The sequence below is a fragment of the Uranotaenia lowii genome, chromosome 1 (genome assembly GCF_029784155.1).
Source record: "Uranotaenia lowii strain MFRU-FL chromosome 1, ASM2978415v1, whole genome shotgun sequence".
Taxonomy (NCBI): Eukaryota; Metazoa; Arthropoda; class Insecta; order Diptera; family Culicidae; genus Uranotaenia; species Uranotaenia lowii.
In genome coordinates this window covers 36,872,890-36,893,821 of record NC_073691.1, presented here as the reverse complement: position 1 = coordinate 36,893,821, position 20,932 = coordinate 36,872,890, and the positions used below count along the sequence as shown (strand labels likewise).

Sequence of the window (20,932 nt, the reverse complement as noted above, 5' to 3'; positions counted from 1 at the left end):
GTACTGTTCCCATGTCCTTTATTTCTTCAAACTTAATCATTTGATAGGGTTTTTAGCCATTTTTTCTAAACGGGCTTTTTCATGGAAAATGATCGTTTTTTTTCAATATCCAAAATTTATCATCAAATGACCATAAAAACAATACTTAAACTTAACTAAACCAAGAAAAAACTTGAACTATCACATTGAACAACCCATTTGCTCCTAAATGCTTAAATTTGATCAGGGGAGATGTTTGTTTGTGAGCCTTCAAAAAATCAGATATTTTAAGATTTTAAAATTATATTTTAAGAAATATAGAAAATCTCCTAATACAAATCAAATTTAGCTTATTTGTAACTCAATTTACAGGCTTTCAAACGTAGTAGACAGTTTTCAAATATTTTAACTTTATACTTAGTTAATGATGATTATGTGCAAAAATTTCATGTTGATCAAAGTTACCCCGCTGATCAAAGTTCCCCCAGTTTACGGTACTCGAAAGTAACGCGCTTTTAAATATATATAACTCATTCTGATAGGTAAGACTGATCGTCAAAAATGGTCTTAATTGACTGGATATAGCCGATTCGTCCTCTGACGATAACCTTCCAAGAAGTGCAAAAAATTATTCTAAAACTGTTAGTTCTTTCGACTGCCTCAGTAGTGCAAAAATTAAGGAAGTGAAATTCTGTCCAGCCAAAGGCAACTCTTATTGCATTTATCTAGGAATTAGTTTATTTATTAATGAACTCATATACGATTACGCCTTTTTGAAAACTCGGAATTTGAAAAATTGATTTGTAACTTTTGAACGGCGCTGACTCCAGTGAATTTTCAACGTATTTTTTGGATGTCAGCATTTGAAATTTTACACACTTTTCTGAAGCCTGTTTATTCGAGCTTGTACGTCTGTTCTCTGTGCTTAAACGGATTAGTTTGTTTTGATATATAATCATATATTTTAAATTTTTGTAAGCAAATTTCAATATCGACCATTAAATTGCATTGTTGAATACAAAACTAGTGAAATAAATTAAGGAAATAGTATTAGATGAACAAAGATGAACAAATAAGAATTTAAGTTCCAAATTCCCTTACCTAAAAAAAAATTTCCATTTTTTCCAAAAAATCTATCACTAAATCACAGATGACGTCTTCTACACAGAGATTTTCGAAGGTTTTTTTTCTGTTTAGTAAATTTTTTTGAGACAGAACATTTCGAAAATTATCAACCTTGTCATCTAAAGTCAATCTTTTTCAGTATAACTCAAAATAATCTTACAAAACAAGATCAAAATGTAGAGCGTATACAAAATCTGTGACAATTCAAAATAATCTTTTATACACTTTAAAAAAAATTGAGGTACTGGAACAAACATTTGCTACAGCTCTGTGAAATTATAGACGTTTAGCCCTTGAACCTGATGTTTAGTTCGGCAACGTAATTTCATTATTTGCATCAAACTTACTCGTTGTTATTCCTAATCTGCGTTGTTTCGTGATTGTGATTTGTGAAAATGTGAGCCTTTCAAACGCCCCCAATTTTTTAAATTGAGCTCACCGCCCCCCTGCCTGGAAGCTATAAACGCTCCCAAGGGGGCGGTAGGAACCACTTTCAAAACCACTGTTTTATAGCCTTTTTTGTGTCAAATGTGTCTTTTCTGTATCAATTATGTTTGCTTTTGTAGCGTTTAGGTGTTATTGTTGTATCAGTTCAAAATGATTTTTGTGTGATTTTGTAGACTTTTTTGCCATTTCTCAGTGTTTTTTTGTCTTTTAGTGGGACTCTTGATTCATTGCTATGTCTTGATTGTGCCATTTTGTGTTAGACCGATTACACAAGACGTATTACAGGACAAGACACTTAACGCTCTTACTTAACAAAAAAAGGATTAAAAATTATTTTTTTAAGTATATGAGGGACATGACGTTCTTTTACAGATGCGAAAATATCATCCACGTACCGCCACCAGTCACAGGGGAAAAGTTTATCCCTTTTCCAGATCGTTTTCGAAATCACCCATAACTACTTCGGCAAGAAGGTGGGGGAGTTTATTGCCCTTAGAAAACCCGAATGTCTGTTTATAGAACTTACCCCATGACCCCTATTTTATCCGAGACTTACTAACGATATAATCCAGATTCATCTACAGGACGGCTTGAAAAATGCCTACAAAAGTGGAAACTCCTTGAAGGATCGCCTTCTCTCTCTCTCAAAAACAAGATTCCAAAAGAAGAAAGATCCAGAATTTATAAAATTCCATAAAACGGTTGTGTATGCATCAAAACATCATGTGTGATGCGACCACTATTATTGCCCACTACTTTAGCTCGTCGTCGTTAGCTATCGCTAACGCAACGGATCATACTTGAATGTACTCATCGAGGAATGAGTGCAGCACTCACGTTGGCATTTATGGGGTTTCCACATTGTGCTGAATTATGGGCTAAAAATGATGCGCCAAAAGGCGAGCTTGAATTGCCGCGCAGAAATTGCGAGCTAGAAATGCTGCGCCGAATTGCGAGATAGAAATACCAGGTCGAATTGCGAGCTAGGAATGATGCGCCGAATTGAGAGCTTGAGTTGCTGCACCGAATTGCGAGCTTTAACTGCTGTGCTAGAAATGCTGCGCCAAATTGAGAGCTAGAACTGCTTCGACGACTTGCGAGCTAGGAATGATGCGCTGAATTGCGAGCTTGAATTGCCGCGCCGAAATTGCGAGCTAGAACTGCTTCGATGATGATGCGCCGGAATTGAGAGCTTGAATTGCTGCGCCAAATTGTTGTGTGTGTTTGACCAAAAAAATGGACTTGATATGCTATGCTAGTTCAGGAAGCTTGATAGCCTGTGCCTCAATATGAGCTCTGTTGATGCGCCCATATAATTTACGCCTAAACAAGTGATGTATTCTGCACCTTCAAAGGAATGTGAGCTGCAATTGAACAGGTCCGAAATTTTGTAGGCTTTAGACTAGACTTGATTTATTCTAAACACAGAGTTTATTATGTTTACTCATTGCTCATGGTTGCGATTTGATCGATAAACAAAAGAACAAATGTCACTGTTTGCTAGCGCTACAGTTTCGTTTCAAATCCCAACAACGGATTCGAATTCGTCCGTCAATTTGAACAGTTGATATAACAGGTAGGTTCAAAAATAAATCTATCAAACTTCTGCCCAATGTTTGTATCTATTAGAGATTTGTGTTAAGGGAATAACAACAAAAATATCCTTTCTCAAATCGCAAAATTTCCTTTCTTATTTTTTACCAAAAAAAATTTCAATTCCGTTTTTTGTTTTAAACTTTTAAAATCAAGTTGAACTATTCTACTGATCTCACTCGTCGCCCTTATCGAGTGGGAAATCCCAACTGAACAAGAACAAGTATGTACTGTCTGCCTTATCAGGTTATGGGTGGAAAGTTCGACCTTACGACCGGTTTGTGGGAATATCAAAGAGGAATTCTTGTTTGTCGTAATGAATTTGGTTTGCGTATTGGACTGTTCTTTTGATAACGAAAGAACGATTTTTTAATGCATTTCAAACTATTTTTTTTTCATTATTTCAAAAACAGTAGCTTTTAAACGGAAACCTGTGAATCTGGAATTTTCTGGCATATTACACCGGAAATTGGTGACCGTGAACATTTGAACTTTTCCACCGTCGTTGTTCTCCGGAATGAATCACCCCCACTATTAATGATAGGGGCGGGAGTAGAACTCGTCATTTGCGTTTGCGTTTGGGTCGGCATAATGGTCGATCCGTTGTCCAGCTGAATGGGAATGATTCGCTCCTGTCCGGATTCAACTGGCGAAGACGGCGGCGAATATTCAATCCACCTTCCGAGACTCCTGTCGTAGATTTTAATCGTTTGAAAAATCTTTCGCTTAACGGTTGGGTGAGCGAAGAAAGGGGGTGTCATCGCTGTTGTCGAAGGAGTTGTCGTTTCTGGTGATGTTGTGGATGACGGCATAAGCTGCTCAACTTCCGTGGTCACTTCCGGTTTTGCCGACGCCACCGCAAGATCGACCCAATTTCCTGTCTCAGCGTCGTAGATCTGAATCGGTTCTGTAGCGATATGGATGATGGATCGTTAACACAAAACTTAACTTTAAAATTTGGTGAGCTCTGATTCTGAATTCTGAATTCTGATTTATGTTCTAGTTTCAGAGGTTAAACATCAGAACCAGGAAACTTACTTGCACTGGCAGACAAACTCCACCCGACGCAGATAACTGCAGCAAGTGATAGAGATCGGCTATTAAAATACATCTTGCCCTAACGAGAACTCCAAAGCAACTGATCAATCTGATCAGATCGAGAGAGAGATGGTTTGTAACTGGTTGTTTTAATATGTCGTCTGGGTTTTTCTCTTCAAATTAATGATTGATTACATTCAAATGATGAATAGGGTGAGCAATTGATTGAAAAAAATTGCATAGGGCCGTATATAATAGGATGATACAAGAACTTGCTTGCTGGATTAGCGTTTGCATCTCAATTTTCGACCGGCTCAGAACACTTTAAGAAGGATGAAACATTGCAGGCTTAAGACAAAACTGACAAAAAATGACAAAAATGACAAAAATGACAAAAATGACAAAAATGACAAAAATGACAAAAATGACAAAAATGACAAAAATGACAAAAATTACAAAAATGACAAAAATGACAAAAATGACAAAAATGACAAAAATGACAAAAATGACAAAAATGACAAAAATGACAAAAATGACAAAAATGACAAAAATGACAAAAATGACAAAAATGACAAAAATTACAAAAATGACAAAAATGACAAAAATGACAAAAATGACAAAAATGACAAAAATGACAAAAATGACAAAAATGACAAAAATGACAAAAATGACAAAAATGACAAAAATGACAAAAATGACAAAAATGACAAAAATGACAAAAATGACAAAAATGACAAAAATGACAAAAATGACAAAAATGACAAAAATGACAAAAATGACAAAAATGACAAAAATGACAAAAATGACAAAAATGACAAAAATGACAAAAATGACAAAAATGACAAAAATGACAAAAATGTCAAAAATGTCAAAAATGTCAAAAATGTCAAAAATGTCAAAAATGTCAAAAATGTCAAAAATGTCAAAAATGTCAAAAATGTCAAAAATGTCAAAAATGTCAGAAATGTCAAAAATGTCAAAAATGTTAAAATTTCAAAAATGTCAAAAATGTCAAAAATGTCAAAAATGACAAAAATGACAAAAATGACAAAAATGACAAAAATGACAAAAATGACAAAAATGACAAAAATGACAAAAATGACAAAAATGACAAAAATGACAAAAATGACAAAAATGACAAAAATGACAAAAATGTCAAAAATGTCAAAAATGTCAAAAATGTCAAAAATGTCAAAAATGTCAAAAATGTCAAAAATGTCAAAAATGTCAAAAATGTCAAAAATGTCAAAAATGTCAGAAATGTCAAAAATGTCAAAAATGTTAAAATTTCAAAAATGTCAAAAATGTCAAAAATGTCAAAAATGTCAAAAATGTCAAAAATGCCAAAAATGTCAACAATGTCAAAAATGTCAAAAATGCCAAAAATGTCAAAAATGTCAAAAATGTCAAAAATGTCACAAATGTCACAAATGTCAAAAATGTCAAAAATGTCAAAAATGTCAAAAATGTCAAAAATGTCAAAAATGCCAAAAGTGTCTAAACTGTCAAAAATGTCAAAAATGTCAAAAATGTCAAAAATGTAAAAAATGTCAAAAATGTCAAAAATGTCAAAAATGTCAAAAATGTCAAAAATGTCAAAAATGTCAAAAATGTCAAAAATGTCAAAAATGTCAAAAATGTCAAAAATGTCAAAAATGTCAAAAATGTCAAAAATGTCAAAAATGTCAAAAATGTCAAAAATGTCAAAAATGTCAAAAATGTCAAAAATGTCAAAAATGTCAAAAATGTCAAAAATGTGAAAATGTCAAAAATGTCAAAAATGTCAAAAATGTCAAAAATGTCAAAAATGTCAAAAATGTCAAAAATGTCAAAAATGTCAAAAATGTCAAAAATGTCAAAAATGTCAAAAATGTCAAAAATGTCAAAAATGTCAAAAATGTCAAAAATGTCAAAAATGTCAAAAATGTCAAAAATGTCAAAAATGTCAAAAATGTCAAAAATGTCAAAAATGTCAAAAATGTCAAAAATGTCAAAAATGTCAAAAATGTCAAAAATGTCAAAAATGTTAAAAATGTTAAAAATATAAAAAATGTCAAAAATTTCAAAAATGTCAAAAATGTCAAAAATGTCAAAAATGTCAAAATGTCAAAAATGTCAAAAACGTCAAAAATGTCAAAAATGTCAAAAATGTCAAAAATGTCAAAAATGTCAAAAACGTCAAAAATGTCAAAAATGTCAAAAATGTGGAAAAAGGTAAAAATTGTCAAAAAATGTCAAAAATGTCAAAAATGGCAAAAATGTCAATTATGACAAAAATGGTCATAAATTGATAATATCAACACAGTTTTTTAACAGGTTAAAAAATCTAAATTGACTTAATGTAATATTTCAAAATGAAGCAAATTTCTATTGTTGACATTGAAAAATCAATGACAATTAATAAATATGTAATGTAAGGAATAAATAATATAAAAAAATGGTTAATGAAATCTTCAGAAATTATACCTTATGGAAATATTTTTTCAAAATGAATCGTTGAGAAATTTTAATTTTAAAATCACAATGATAGAAATTGATAGTTTTTTTTTCTCGAGATAAAAAACTTCCACAGAAATGACAACATCATTGTTAAAAAAATTTCTAAAACTTAATCTTCCGATTATCACGAGTTATATTAAGTGGCATTAAAAAGCGCCTTTTTAGCATCAATGACGCCCACCCCTGAATCGGTACTGAAATTCAACCTGTTGTTTTTGTTGTTATCGTTATGGATAATGGCCAAAGGAAGAGAATAAATTTTCGCCCCTGTTTTGCTATCCCCATTCTCAACCATTTGTGACAGCAAAGCTTTTCGCCCTATTAAACCACCCACCCACTTCCATTCGACACCCACCGACTCACCCACACCATCACAAACGAACGTGGAAAACTGTCAGTTGCTCAAAGGAAAAACACTAGTCCTCGTTTATGGTGATACTTTTAATTTCGCTTTAAAATATTGACAACATTTAATTTCAAATTTATCACTAGTTAATCACTAAAGACTAAAAATGAATAAAAAGTTGAAATAAATTTGTATTAATTTCAATTTTTCGAAATATTTTAAACAACAGACACGCCCTCCTATCGTCAAGATTTCCTTTGCTTCAGACATGACACTTGCAGGATTCGCTTTCAAGTTTTGGGTGGTTCAATTCGTGTGTGGTCGTCATTTCGCAATGGCTCGTGAAAAGTGAAAATTATCGCCAAGCTGGTCGGAAAGTATCAAATTCAATCAAATTTTAACCAAAACTACTTTCCTCGGGTGTCGGGAAACGGAAAAAATCACTTCATTCACGGAAACGAGCATCAGAATCGACAAAATCTTCCCCAGTCAATGGAGCAAAATCGAACATAAAATTTTGCACAAAGGAAAATCGAAATCTGCCAGACGACTCCGCAGCAAGGAAGAAAGAAAAACTTTTTTCGGGGTTTGGTCCCGAATCGAAGATGTTGAATTAGTAATATTCGGCGAAAGGCGTTCGAAAAGCAATTCAGGCCAGCTGTTTTTAGGAGAAAGATTCCTTTCGAACGACTAGGAATTTAACTTCCGGTGATCAACCATGGCATCGTCGGATTGTTCGTTTGTCGGAACATGGGAGGTAAGTATAGAATGAGGAAAAGAAAACTGATTAAGGTGTCGAGTGCATCAAATTTGCGCTAATTACATCGATTTTCGCAGATTATCGAGTCTCATCTGGACGGCACTGCGGAAAAACTTGGCCTCGAAAGGTAATTATTATGTGCATCATCTTGTGTGCCTGTGTATGTTAGATAGGAAAAAAAATGAAAATTTACGCTCAATGAAAGTTGTGAAAGATGTGTTTAAGATTGTGGAGAAATATGAACACAAAAATATTATAATAATTAAGGTTCAGAAACTTTGCTGTTGCTATACCATAAATTTATTATCAAACTTACTACCCAGCTAACATAAAACCGTTATAGAAAATAGAATTTTAGTCGTTTAAAATGAGATTTTTCGTCATTATCGTATTCCTACATGTTAATTCTGAGTAATTTTTCGTGACTCAGTCTTGAGCAAAACCTTATGAAACGAATGACTACTACTTTGTTTGTAAATTTGTAGTCAAAAAGTCGCCATTTATACAAAATGTTTATTTTAGGAATCTAGTCATTAAGTGTTGTTTCAAAACAGGTTAAATTGAGTTTTTGTCGAGCTTCTCTGTGCATTATCCATTGAAAAAAATAAGGTGCGTTCGTAAGCCCAAACGGTATGTGAGTGAATCAAAACTGTCGTTGTATAATATATCATCGAGTTTGATTTAACTTGACTCATATGGGGCGTTACGTGTTTTGAATAATCAAAGTCTGAGAGCATTTAGAGGCAATTTATACTTTGGAGTGGACATTTCTTAAAATTAGAAATGTTGTTTAAATAGTTTTCTTATGAAAAGCTAGGTAAAAACCGATCTCTAAATACGAAGTTTAATGTCAACACAAAGCAAATATTTTAAAGTTAACTCATAAACCCTAAACTCTACTTGAACCATCCAAATTTGATAGTAGCCGATACGATCCTATAAATCATCGAATAAGACCTCGCTATTAGCATGTCCGTCAATGAGCTTTCATCGTAACGATCGAAGGTTGCTTTAACCCATTGAGACAAACTTCGATTGAGAGTTGCCAATTTTGGTCATCATGTTTGCCATTGCACTCGTAAAGGCTATAATCAAACTTTAAAACTCGATTGTACTCGAATCAACGAAAATCTTTTTTGTTAAAGTTGAAGTGAAGCTTTGAGCCAGATTTTTTAAGGTTTTTGACAAGCTCTTTATCGCTTGAGAACGATCTAGTCCCAACAATCAACAATTAAAGACTTCGTGTCAGCATCTTAACAGTTCGAAATCCTGTATCGAATCTAGGCGTGCTTCTTCTTCCAATGTCTGGACCACCTGCAAAACACTGCAGTCCGCGAATTTAAATAATGGCAATGGCAAAGACAATAGCAAGCAAAATGAACTTCCTTCAAGAATGCTACGCGAGAACGAGAAATCGATGATATGTCGATGTGAGTTGTCACCAAACATTTTGCAAATGTCAGTTCAATTAAGAATAATTTGATCAATAACTACAGTTCATTGAATCTGCCTGGGTTCCCACAATGAAGTAATCTTGGTCCCTTTGTCTAACAGTGTTATTGTAGTTCTACCCGAAGAATGCAGCATGGTTTACCCCAATGATATAAAGCTGTTCTTTAAGGTGAAGCACGAAAACAATTGCCTGAATCTTCAAAACTTTCCAAAAAGAAGAGTTTGTCAAATATCTCATCAAAAGTTGAACTAAGTCTCATTCATAATTCACCTCAGAGTTTGATTGGATGTGCCGCTCACCTTCAAAGATCACCAACTGTCATATTACTAGCCAAGTTTATCCAAACCTTGAGTTAATTATAAGGACTATCTAAGAATATCAAGATCCATATTGTACTATTGTACACGTAGTTTGTGATCCAGGGGATCTCCGGTGCTGCTTCTGAGCTTTGGAGCCCGGGCAGGTCTGCACATTTGGCGACCGTGACTGGTGATTTCTCGTTAACCTTCGAAAAACGAGAAATTTCAAAAGAAATTAAATAAAAAAAAACAGGTAAACAAAGGCGAGCACCAATTCACGTTCAAAGAAATTTCATCAAACTTGTCTGAAAATCAAGCCCCATTATGATAAAAGTGGTAAAATTAGTATACTAAAATAATCTGAAATATTAGGCGAGTCATAAGGACAGCTTGACCTTGTTCACAATTTCAAGTGGTTTGAGAGGACAGCTTGAAAATTGAAGGCGTGTTGAGAGGACCGCCTGAACGAACCGAATGTATTTTCAAGCGAGTTGAGCGAACAGCTAGAAATTGAATGGCGAGTTGAGAGGACAGCCTGATCATATCGATAGACATTTCAAGCGCGTTGAAAGGACAGCTTGAAATTGGAAGGCGAGTTGAGAAAACAGTTGCAATATCTTATCAAATATTGATCAAAGCTTAAGATAAAATAGAAATTTTAAACAAGTCGAGAAGAGAGCTAGAAATAAAAAAAAAGTCGGACAAGCTAGAATATCCCATCAAATTGAAAATCAAGCGGGTTAAAAGAACAGCTTGGGATGAGATTCAACTATGGAGCTAGTCGAAAGATCAGCTTGATATTAAGACCAAGTGTGTCGAGAGGACAGTTTAATACTTGTAATAAGAAGGGTTCAAGTGAATTGATCAAAATAAGAAGCGAGTTGACAGAATATAAGAAATAAAATAGATTAAAATTTAAAATCTAGCGGGATGAAAGAACAGCTGGAGATTCGAATACACTATTAGGAATTTCGATAGAGCATCTTGAATGTTTGTTCAAGTGAGTGGATTTTCAGAAGGGGGATGTGTGAATGGATTAAACCGACACCGGGCCATCCTCCCCAAGCGTGCAGTCAGTCAGTCAGTCAGTCAGTCAGTCGGTCGTCGAACAAGCGTGTCAAGTAGTGTGTCGTTCCCTCCGGTAGTTCGTGTTCCAGGGGATCTCCGGCGCTTTGGAGCTTTGGAGCTCCGGACAGGTCTGCACGATACTCTCTGCTGTGAGCTTCATTGTCTGGATCATCTGTCAAACACTGCAGCCCGCGCATCTTGGAAAAGTTGTAAGAGCGAACTTCTTCTTTTTGAAGCTTGGTGCCTGATGGTGGTTTCCAAAACAAAACGGCACAAGAGGGACTCCCTCCAACGGAATAGACAATAACAACCTGTTTGGCACCCTAAGGAAATTGAGTTGAAGAATTGAAGCCGTGCAGGCAAGGTTTGAGAAGTTTGATTTTCATCTCCTTTCTTGAAAGTATTATTAGGAGATCAGTGAATAAAAACATGGGCAACTGTTGGTTATAAACAATAAGGCTGAGTATCTACGTTAGTCACTGCAAGGCAGTCTGTCATGTGTTTTGCTACGTTAAATACGACCCGTGGATTATTTCTTGTGATTAATCGTTCTGAACAATAGGGTGATTTGCCAATCGTTGCACAGCTAAGCACATGATTTTGGTGTTTATGCTGTATTTTAGGCATTTCAACCAAATTCACTCGATTTTTTTTGTCGATGCACTCATACAGGATTGGTCAACAAGATCCAAAAGTTTAATTGTTTGAAAAAAGTGACATAAAAATTTAAAAAATCATTTAAAACAGCTTGTCTGTGCTCAATAGTTGCACAGGCAAATTTTGTGTCGTTCATAATGTTGTCCGATTTTTTCCAATGGTTGCACATTTTTAAAATCAGTCACCATGAGGTCGAATAGGCAGATATTTGTTACGGAAGCTTATTATAAGAACTTCTAGTTCAAATGCAATCTAATTTTTAGACGGCCCCTTATGAGAGGGGGGGAGGGGGGGGGTGTCTTCCATATAGACCGTCCAATGCACTTTCTAATTCCAATTCGGCCTAAAAAAACACAAAGCCGCCGGTTTGGGTTTCTGGAAAAGCATTTATCACACGTGAAGTTTTCTCAGAAACTCAAATCCACCTCTTCGAAGCCATTTGAGTGGAGTGTTGTTTAACCTAATTTGCCCAGTGTTGAGTCTTTTTTTATATGTCCTACCAACATAAAATTTTATGTCTTCAAAATCCCATAGAATGAACTGAAAGGTATTTAATGCTTAGTTTTCAAGTGCCTTTTAACAGGTGAAAAGATTAGAGAACGTGATCTGTTTTGCCCCCTTTTACCCCTATGAAGAATATGCGATTTTATATAATAAATGTTTTAGGACTCACTTGGCAGTTGATCGATTTTTACATAATGAATCTCAATTTAAAACTTGAAAATGGACACAACCACGCCCAAAGTTTCAGATCGTTTGACTGATTTATGCTCATGATATACAATTTTGTATAAGATTTTTTATTTCGAAAAGTTAATTGATTTAAATATCTTTTTCATATAAGTGGGTTTATTTGTTATTAATGTAACCTCTGTAGCATTTCATCAATCTTCAGGAAACAATCACATCACATAGAAATGCTTTCCAAGAGTTTTCCGGCTGAAAAGCTGTTTTGGATCAAAGTAAGTTTCACAAAGCTATGACTGTTTATTTTTCTGGATGATAAGGGCCAAATAAAGCTTCACATAGATGTCTCCAGTGACGGCAACTCGACGGCAGATTCGAATTCCTGAGAAAATTGCACGTCAGATAAGTAATATTTCAGGTCTTCTAACCTTCGACTTCTAGTTTTTGGGATTAAGTGTCGTAGTTTTCCTCATGTACAACGTTAATAACAATATCAAGGGGATCGCTGTTGACATGGAATAAAATTCTTTTAGATTTGTCATCACGAAATAAGAGAAACCGATTCTTTCAGAACAGCTTTTAGATTCTTTGCATAAAATGTATAGTAAATGGTCGAGATAAAGGATTTCAAAATAAATCTGATAAAAAAGTAGTCTCTGTAAGCCAATGCATTTGAGTTGACTTTGACACTTTTCAGACAATGCAAATTGCCCGACTTTCATACATACATACGTTTTTTTAACGAGTTTAATAATTTCAAAACTTCATTTTTAAGCTTTTACGGTAGAAAAAATAAACTTATGGATATATAAAGTGTCTTTGAATTATTGAATTAATTTTTAAAAATCAACATTGAGTGCAAAAAATGTGAAAATTCTGAGTGGAAAAAAATTAACTAAAGCACAGAATTTACTAAAATTACTAGTTAAACGTAAATATCCACTTATTCAGAACAAAACATGTCATATCAATAGACAATTCGAGTTGTTTTAGTTGCATGTAGTCAATGAACGTGTTCAATTTTGTATGACAATTTGTATGCAAGAAGAACTTTTCGCATATACAAAAAAATCAAGTAAGTTTGAAATGAATTTTGTTTTAAATTATTGATTTTTCCCATTTTTAAGATTAATTGTTTGCCAGCATGAGAAGAAGCAAAGTATTTCATGAAAAAAGTTATAACCATTTCGAAATAAAAAACCGTAATCCATTGAATAGTATTGTAAAATTGCAGGATTTGCATTCTGAAGCTTTCAATAATTTCATGACATGTTTTTGCGAAAGTTTCAAATCATCACACTTATTGACTATGCAAAGCAGTATCATGTCACTCTTGTTTTCATCCGGTTAACCAGCTTTCAAATTAGCTGTCAAAACTCTCTTACCTATTTTGAATTTTTTGTATGACAACGAATGTCATTTCTGGGGTAAAAGTTAGGATTAGTTTTTGTTCACATGCAATGTATTGCAAGAACCAAGAAATATTTTAAAAATACAAAATTATGTTTTTTGAACTTTCAGTACATCTCTGATGGTTTTTGAATGAAAATTTGGATTTTTCCGTACAAGCCTCCTTACTAATTCAAAACACGTTGTTCTAATTCAGGACTTAATCAATCGCTTCCAAAATTTTTATTGCTATTTTTAGCTGTAAAAATAACCAAACAATGTTATTAGAGGTATACGAATTTATAAATTAAAAAATTCCAAACAAATTTTGCAGCGGAATTATGTACAACAATGGGGCAGGAGGAGATTGAGCGGACCAATTGTTGCACGATCCAACATATTTTCTGGTTAAGTATAGATCATAATTTTTTTTCAAAATCATGGTGTTAAAATTGTCCAACAAACGTTTCGTATAGAAAACTGATACGAAAAATGTTTAGTTCTGACGTAAAACCTTATTTGCCGTAGAAGGAATGTTAAGGTTTTTGTTAACAATTAGCACAAAAACCGCGCGAAAAAAACAAGAAGAATTAAAACTGCCGTAAGATACACACTTACTAGCATAAAATATCACAAAAGCCTCTTTTCATCAGAAAACATTCACAATTACATGATTCAGTATTATTTTTGAGGAAAAGTTGAAAAACAGCTGAAATATTGACAATTTAAGTCATGCTGTGCAACAATGGGTTAGGGGACAACGATTGGCAAATCACCCTACATAAAATCTTATATCTAGTATGAACTTGAACATCAAGCCACGGATACCGCGGTTGGAATGCATCTTCTCGAATCATGTTTAAAACACCACTTATTAGCTGATCAATAGAAGTTTGCTTTGAGCGCTAACCGAGAGACTAACTGTTGAAACCCACGATTGTCCAACTCGCGTATTGACGATCGTTGATGGCACTAGAAATTTCTAGTGGAGAGTGTAACTACGTTATTGAGATAGTGAAGATTAACTCTATTCCACCACTGAAAGCTGCGTTGAATGATTCATTTCAACAGGTTATGAGCCCACATACGTCTGGTAATCTGGAAAACGACTAAGTGAGAGGGGTACTCTCAAGTTTGGTACTTTTGCTTAGCAAGTGCGGTAAGTAGGTGCCAGGGTATCAGCAAAAGCAGAGAACACCCTGCGGTGCTAAGCTTTCAAAGCGATTTCAAAGCCGTCCTACGCTGGATATTATGTCACTATGGGGAAGTTTTCTTGAGCGACGATCAATTTCCAGACTCACTTTATCGCCGACTCCTGAGCTGGACGACAACTATTGTTGATGATTGAGTTTGGTAGGAAAAGCTCAGAGTTCATCTTACGATATACATCACGCTGCGTCTAGCATGCGTTTGCTGATTTCCGATGGCTGGACGAAGTTGTTGGTTTTGCGGGAGCTCGACAGTCGACGATGCTATCCAATATTCTCTCTCTGCGAATTGAGGGGCAATTCACTTATCGACGTTCGTTGATGGAACTAGCAATCGCTAGTGCAGAGTGTAGCTATGGAAGGACTTCATGGAGATAGTGAACCAAGATTCACTCTATTCCACCACTGGAATCCGCGTTGCCACTTAGTTTTCAGCACTAACATTTGTAAGTTCTATTGTTGATGACTTGGACAGGAAAACACAAGTTCAAATAAACGGTTATTCAGAAAGTTTTTCAAAACGTGTGAGTAATGTGTAATGAATCCTATAAAAGCCTAGATACGTTAAGTTAAATACTATTGGGTCGAAAGTTGATTATTATGATGAGAACCTCGCCGAACAAAAATTATGTCAAAGGGATGTTAGACTCAATTGTAATTCTAAAAGCACGGTAAATCGACAATAAGATATCAGGTTGATGTCAAACCGCTCGTCAAACTTGCAACCGTTTGTGTTTAAGAAGCTTATGAACTTGTTCAGCTTTGAAATTTAATTTTAATTATTTGCCAGCGTGTTTTAATTTTTAGAACTCTTAGGGTCATAACTTCATTTATACTATAAATTTTCGCGTATGTTTTTGAATTGAACTCTGATCATTTCCTTTCTTCGCAGCGTCAAATTCCGCCTGGATGAAATGGGTGACATCATCTGGTACAACGATCTGATCAATACCAGCAACGCAAGCGGTGACGACCAGAAGATGGCCAGCTTCGAGTCCAACTTCTGCCCGATGAACGATTCGGCCGTGGTCCTGTTTAGCTGCGAAACATTCGAGGTTGTTGAGCTCAGTTCCAATGGGCCCGGATTGATCTTTGGAGCGTATACCGGGCATAGCATTGAATTCAGGACGAATACCTACAGCCCCACGGATCGGATGTCGCTCAAGTGCGATGGTTGGTGTCAGTTGGTCTGTCAGCGGGTTAATGACGATCAGTCCGTTGGGCAGGAGATTCCGTTCACGCTGCTTTCGGTGCTGGACGATGGAAATTTCTGTGATGTCACTCTGAAGAGTTGTGATAATGTTATTGTAAGTCTACTAAATGATGTTATGAGTAGCAAAGAACTGAACAATCTTATTTTTACTCAACAGTACAATGTTCACTCTCCAATTCTGCGTTTGAATGGCTTCGACTGTAGCAGCGTAACGGCCGCAACCACATATCAACATCTGGCGAATCGATTCGAGGTCGCAGCCAATAACGTAGCGGATCGTCCACATCCACCGCTGATGAAGGTCAACTCAGTGCCCTGCGCCAAATCCCCAAATAAAACATCTACGCAACATATCAGCCAACGGGCAAGTCCCACGACCACTTCGAACAACTTCCTGCTTCCTCCTACGTTGGATGCGTACAATCTATCGCCAAAACTTGTTAACAACATCTCCAACTCGTTCAACTGCCTAGCGGCCAAGGATTCCATCTTCCTCGAGGTGCCCCGGAAACACCATGTGTCCTCGTCTGACTCCAATCTCAACTCCGACAGGAACATATTCTTCTTCCCGGCTCCCAGTATGATCACTCCGAGTATGGATCCCATACAGCGGGGCAAGTTTAAGCCGCCTTCTTCACCGTTTAGAGCCCGAAGTCCATCTCCTTTCCCGTGTTCCCTCGATACACCCCCATCATCACCACTGACTCCACTTTCGGTACTCAACAACATTCCCTCGAAGATGCTGTCCACCATACTGCACTGGCTTTACTGCGAATGTCTTCCGGAAGACCTGGACGAAGATACGTGCTGTAGTTTGATAGCAATGTGTGAGAGCACCACTCCCCTCAGTCGGATGTCTAGACCCTGCAAGAACTTCCTACGTAATATCCAGCTAAAGAAATGTGAGTTGACTCGTTACCTTCTACAAACCTTTCTGGATGTAATTAACATTATCGTTTTTTTTTGCAGTTGTCATTGACATCGTTTCGGATCTTCACGACAGTCTGAACCACATGATCCAAATGGTCAACCCGAACACAATTTCACACAGCCCTTGCGTACTCTGTCAGGTGTTCAAGGAGGGTTTTAAGGAAACTCTAATCGGTAACTGCTGTCTTAAATTATCAACGAATCCGACATCTTATGTTCGCTTTTCTTTCAGCAATCGTTAAACTACTTCAATTCTGCAATATCTTCACTAAAGATGCGACCACGTTCACCCGGCATCAGCGGCACGAGATTATCAAGTACGTGCGATCGAGGATGCCGGTGTTCCTGTCGCAGATTCATCAGCTGTTGCAGAACATCAATGTGGTGCTGTGTGGGCTGACCAGTGAAGAGAAGAACGATCTGGTGTCCTACCTGGTGCCGGAGATTATCTACGCGTTGGAGGTACTGACGGCGGCGGTGTCCGAGATTAAGAACTCGCTGGAGAAGGTTTGCAAGGTGAGCAGCTTAGGAAAAGTAACTAGTAATAAATCGATATGTAGGAGTGTGTAGAACCTTTATCAAAGGATTTTTTCTATAAAGTTGTGAAATTATGTAATACACATAAAATCTCCTCGGAATCGCACTGAAGTTCTACCACTCGTACTAGGAGACCCAGCTTACATAAAATCTTAAAAGAAATGATAATTTTAGTCGTTTAAAATGAGATTTTTTGTCACTATCGTATAAGTTCTTATTCTTAGGGATTTGTCATGCTTCATTTACTACACCTCTTATGCAAAACGTTTGGAATTGAGCAAATGAAAACTTTGTTTTTCAATAGGATCTGAAATCAACTCACACCCCGGAAGTTCGCGGAGGCGGTGGAGGTCCCAATCCAACCTCTTCGTCAGTAGGTGGTGGAGGCCTTCTAGACGGGCGACCGGCCGCCCGTTCCCGAACCCGCAGTTCCTCCAGCTATGGCTACAACCTAACTCACCATGGGCCAACCAGCCCCTCGGCCAGCTCAGCCGAGTCCCGCTACAACCAACAGAACTCCGAGAACGACCTCAAGTTCTTCCTGTACATGTACGAGGTCAAGAAGATGCGAGACATCTACGGCCGGGTGTCGAGCGCCTTGGAAATCATTCTTCACAAGAGGTGAGTTGTTGGTAGTTACTTTTGGTTTATTATAGTTGGAAATGATTGGTTTTCAACGGTAGAGCAACCTTCAACGAGATGAACCATCTGCACCAGCACCAGACGATTCGGCGCAACGTAGAGCAGCTGATCATGGAAGTTCCGCTGTTCATCGCCCGGCTGGAGGAACTCTGTGATACCATCGACGAGAAGATCGGCTGGAAGGAGTTCAAGTTTTGCTTCAAGTTCCTCACCAGTCAGGTGGTGAGTATTCTAGGGGTTTGTGGTTTCTTAGTAGATTTTTTGAACTACTTGGGTATATTTCAGAATGGAATAATCACAAAACTGTTGGAGCATAAATCGGCCTTAAGTGACGCGATGCTGTATGTGTCGAACTTGGTGCAGAAGGAGCAGTTCACCCGTGCCATGTTGGAATTGGGTCTGTTGGAGGGACGAAGTGTGGATAGCAGTGGCTACGGAGATCCGCGTCCCTGTCCCAATCGATACCTCGACTATAGCAGTACTAAGGTAAGTCTAAGGAAGTTACCAGAGTTGTCTCTTCAGGTCAACCTCATTTGTTAATTTCAGCTAAACCTGGTTCAAAGCCTGTGTGAACCTCCGGCGGCCTTGCACAGTAGCCTGTCGAAGAATGCCTTAAAGTTGCTGCACTCGGGACAGCTTGCCGACATGGAGTTCGAAATAGTGGTTTCGCCGACGGATTGCCAGAACGAGAACATCGTGAGTGCGTTCGACTTTAGTCCGGACGATGCATTGATCGTTAACAGTGGATCTTCGGGTGGTGGAGGAAGTGGAACACCGGTAAAGAACCAGTCCTACACCTTCAAAGCTCATCGGGTTATCGTGGCAGCTCGCTGCGAGTGGTTCAAGAAGGCACTTCTCTCCGGGATGCAGGAGGACATCAACAGGTGAGTGAAGACTGTTATACGTTATTCTCAAAACCTCAATCCTGTTTCTTTTCTTTTCCAGAAAAATCGTGATCCACGACACTTCGCCTGTGATATTTCGTCGACTCCTTCTATACCTTTACGGAGCACCCGTAGACAAATCCGTTGGAGTCGATCAGATATGTGAGCTGATGCTGCTGGCCGATCGCTACTCCGTTGACAACTTGAAGGACATATGCGAGAACACCTTGATTGCATCGATCGATAGCGACTCGATCATCTACCTTCTAGGGATCTCTGATCGCTTCAACGCTACGACTCTCAAGGCCAGTTGCTTATCTTATGTGTCCCAGCATACGGAGTTGACCAATCTGGAGATATTCAACGAACTTCCGGGGTATTTACAGGTATAGGACTTCAATCATTCTGCAACAGACTTCAACGATCTTAACAACCGATTTCTCTTTTTAGAACGAAGTTCACGACCTGATCAAATGGTGCGGCCGAGTTCCGGAGCCCTGGTCCGAAAGCTCCCGCTCAAATCGATCCCGGCGTAGCCTGAAGAGTCCATCCCGGTCCAAATCGTCACGATCCCGAAAAACATCCCCTTCCTTCATGTGACAATGATCGGCCGATCCAAATCTTCTTCTTTCTTCGACTGATGATGATGATGACCTAGACAACAACCTTCAATCTTCGTTGACGTTGACTGCTCGAAGAAATCTGTATTACACTGTGATGAGAGTTTACCCAACGTGGGGCAAAATGCAGAGGTGTGGCTCCTAACGGCTTCCTCTCTGTGGACTTACATATATTTATCCGATCGACTGTTTACAACTTTAAAAAATACTACTGATCAAGCTGCGCTGTGTCAAGATAACTTACACGAAAACATAGATAGCGATTACAAAATTTCTTATTGAGCATAAAAAATCAACTAAAATTTACCCAAATTGTCATCGAAACCATTTCATAGTGCATAGTCTTCAAGTCTCAACAAACTTAAATTAACTCATCAACAACCAAAAAGGCTACTAACTGTTTAGGGACTTCCTAGAACTTTTCGAAAAAATATGCAGTCTGATCTAGTCTAGAAAACTGTTTGCAATCAAAGTTCAAACATTAGACCCATCTTTAAGCATTAATTGTAGAAAGAGTCATGAGATTAATAAGAGTAAGGAGACCCCCCTACTTGTGGTTTTTATTAGAAACCTAATTGGCAAAGTGGATCGTGATTGCGTTACAAACTTTAATTAATTTTTAAGTGTTATCAACTCTTCTCATAACTGTGTAACTGTCGTTACATAACCAAAACATACACATGAATACAAAAAATAAAAAAAAAACTCTTCACGCTTATCACTCAATGTTTCCAAAAGATCTCAGCAAAACGGAAGAAAAAATTCAACCTTTAAATGTTATTGATTATTTTAATTCGCAAGTAGCAAATTGAGCAAACGAGCAAAAAAACAAACAAAAAAGCATTGCCAAACTTAAAAAAAATCGTTTAATACAGAAATTGTATCTTGAGACGAGTTTTTCTGTGTGAAAGCAATTTTTTCGTTCAATCTGATGTTGGACGAGCAAAAAGAAAAACAAGATATAAAAATATATACATACAACAAAACATACATTTATGAATCTACCGTATAGATTGCTATTTAGTAGGTGAAAGTGAGTGGTGTGCAGAAAATCAAAGATAGAACAAAAAAATCCGTTTTATTCTACTATTTTAGATGTTGAACCAAAATAAAAATTCGATTCTTCTCAACTGATAGCGGTTTTTTTTCAATCAAAATCTTCGAAAACATTATTTTTTCATACTTCAAATTTCAACTATTTTAGAAAAAATCCATTTAAAAAACCGACGATTCAAATTCTCGAAAACAAGGGCGAAATTTTAGCTTGGAATGATTTCAAATCGAGCAAATTCCAAAATACTTCCATTAAACCTGGAAAGTCTTGCCGTCAAAACAAACCGTTCCAATAAATTCGCTATCGTTGTTTTTCCTTGGTCACATTGGATCGAAACCGAAACCAAAATTCCCTCTGACATCCGGAAATGTGTTCTGGAATGGCGAGTGCGCAGCCTCCGTATTTTTAACTACATTGTTCCTCTGAGTTACACTGACGAAACAACTCACTTTACCCCTCCCTTCGTCGTTGTTAACTAATAACTGAATGGGTGGGTGGATTGGT

The 20,932-nt window shown here is 36.9% G+C and overlaps 2 protein-coding genes across 2 annotated transcripts; one reads left to right on the top strand and one right to left on the bottom strand.

Moving 5' to 3' along the window:
* Positions 1-3,506: 3,506 nt before the first annotated feature.
* Positions 3,507-4,335, bottom strand: LOC129739296 (uncharacterized). The gene is made up of 2 exons (XM_055730707.1): positions 4,183-4,335; positions 3,507-4,051 (listed from the first exon to the last, which is right to left on the bottom strand). Exons 1-2 carry the CDS (start codon positions 4,253-4,255, stop codon positions 3,564-3,566), a joined length of 561 nt encoding a protein of 186 aa, XP_055586682.1. The 5' UTR covers positions 4,256-4,335; the 3' UTR covers positions 3,507-3,563.
* A 2,998-nt stretch (positions 4,336-7,333) lies between these two features.
* Positions 7,334-20,504, top strand: LOC129750379 (uncharacterized). The gene is made up of 12 exons (XM_055745452.1): positions 7,334-7,784; positions 7,865-7,914; positions 15,441-15,855; positions 15,919-16,663; positions 16,731-16,865; positions 16,924-17,207; positions 17,533-17,849; positions 17,912-18,092; positions 18,156-18,356; positions 18,417-18,754; positions 18,816-19,140; positions 19,205-20,504. Exons 1-12 carry the CDS (start codon positions 7,746-7,748, stop codon positions 19,352-19,354), a joined length of 3,180 nt encoding a protein of 1,059 aa, XP_055601427.1. The 5' UTR covers positions 7,334-7,745; the 3' UTR covers positions 19,355-20,504.
* Positions 20,505-20,932: the final 428 nt, after the last annotated feature.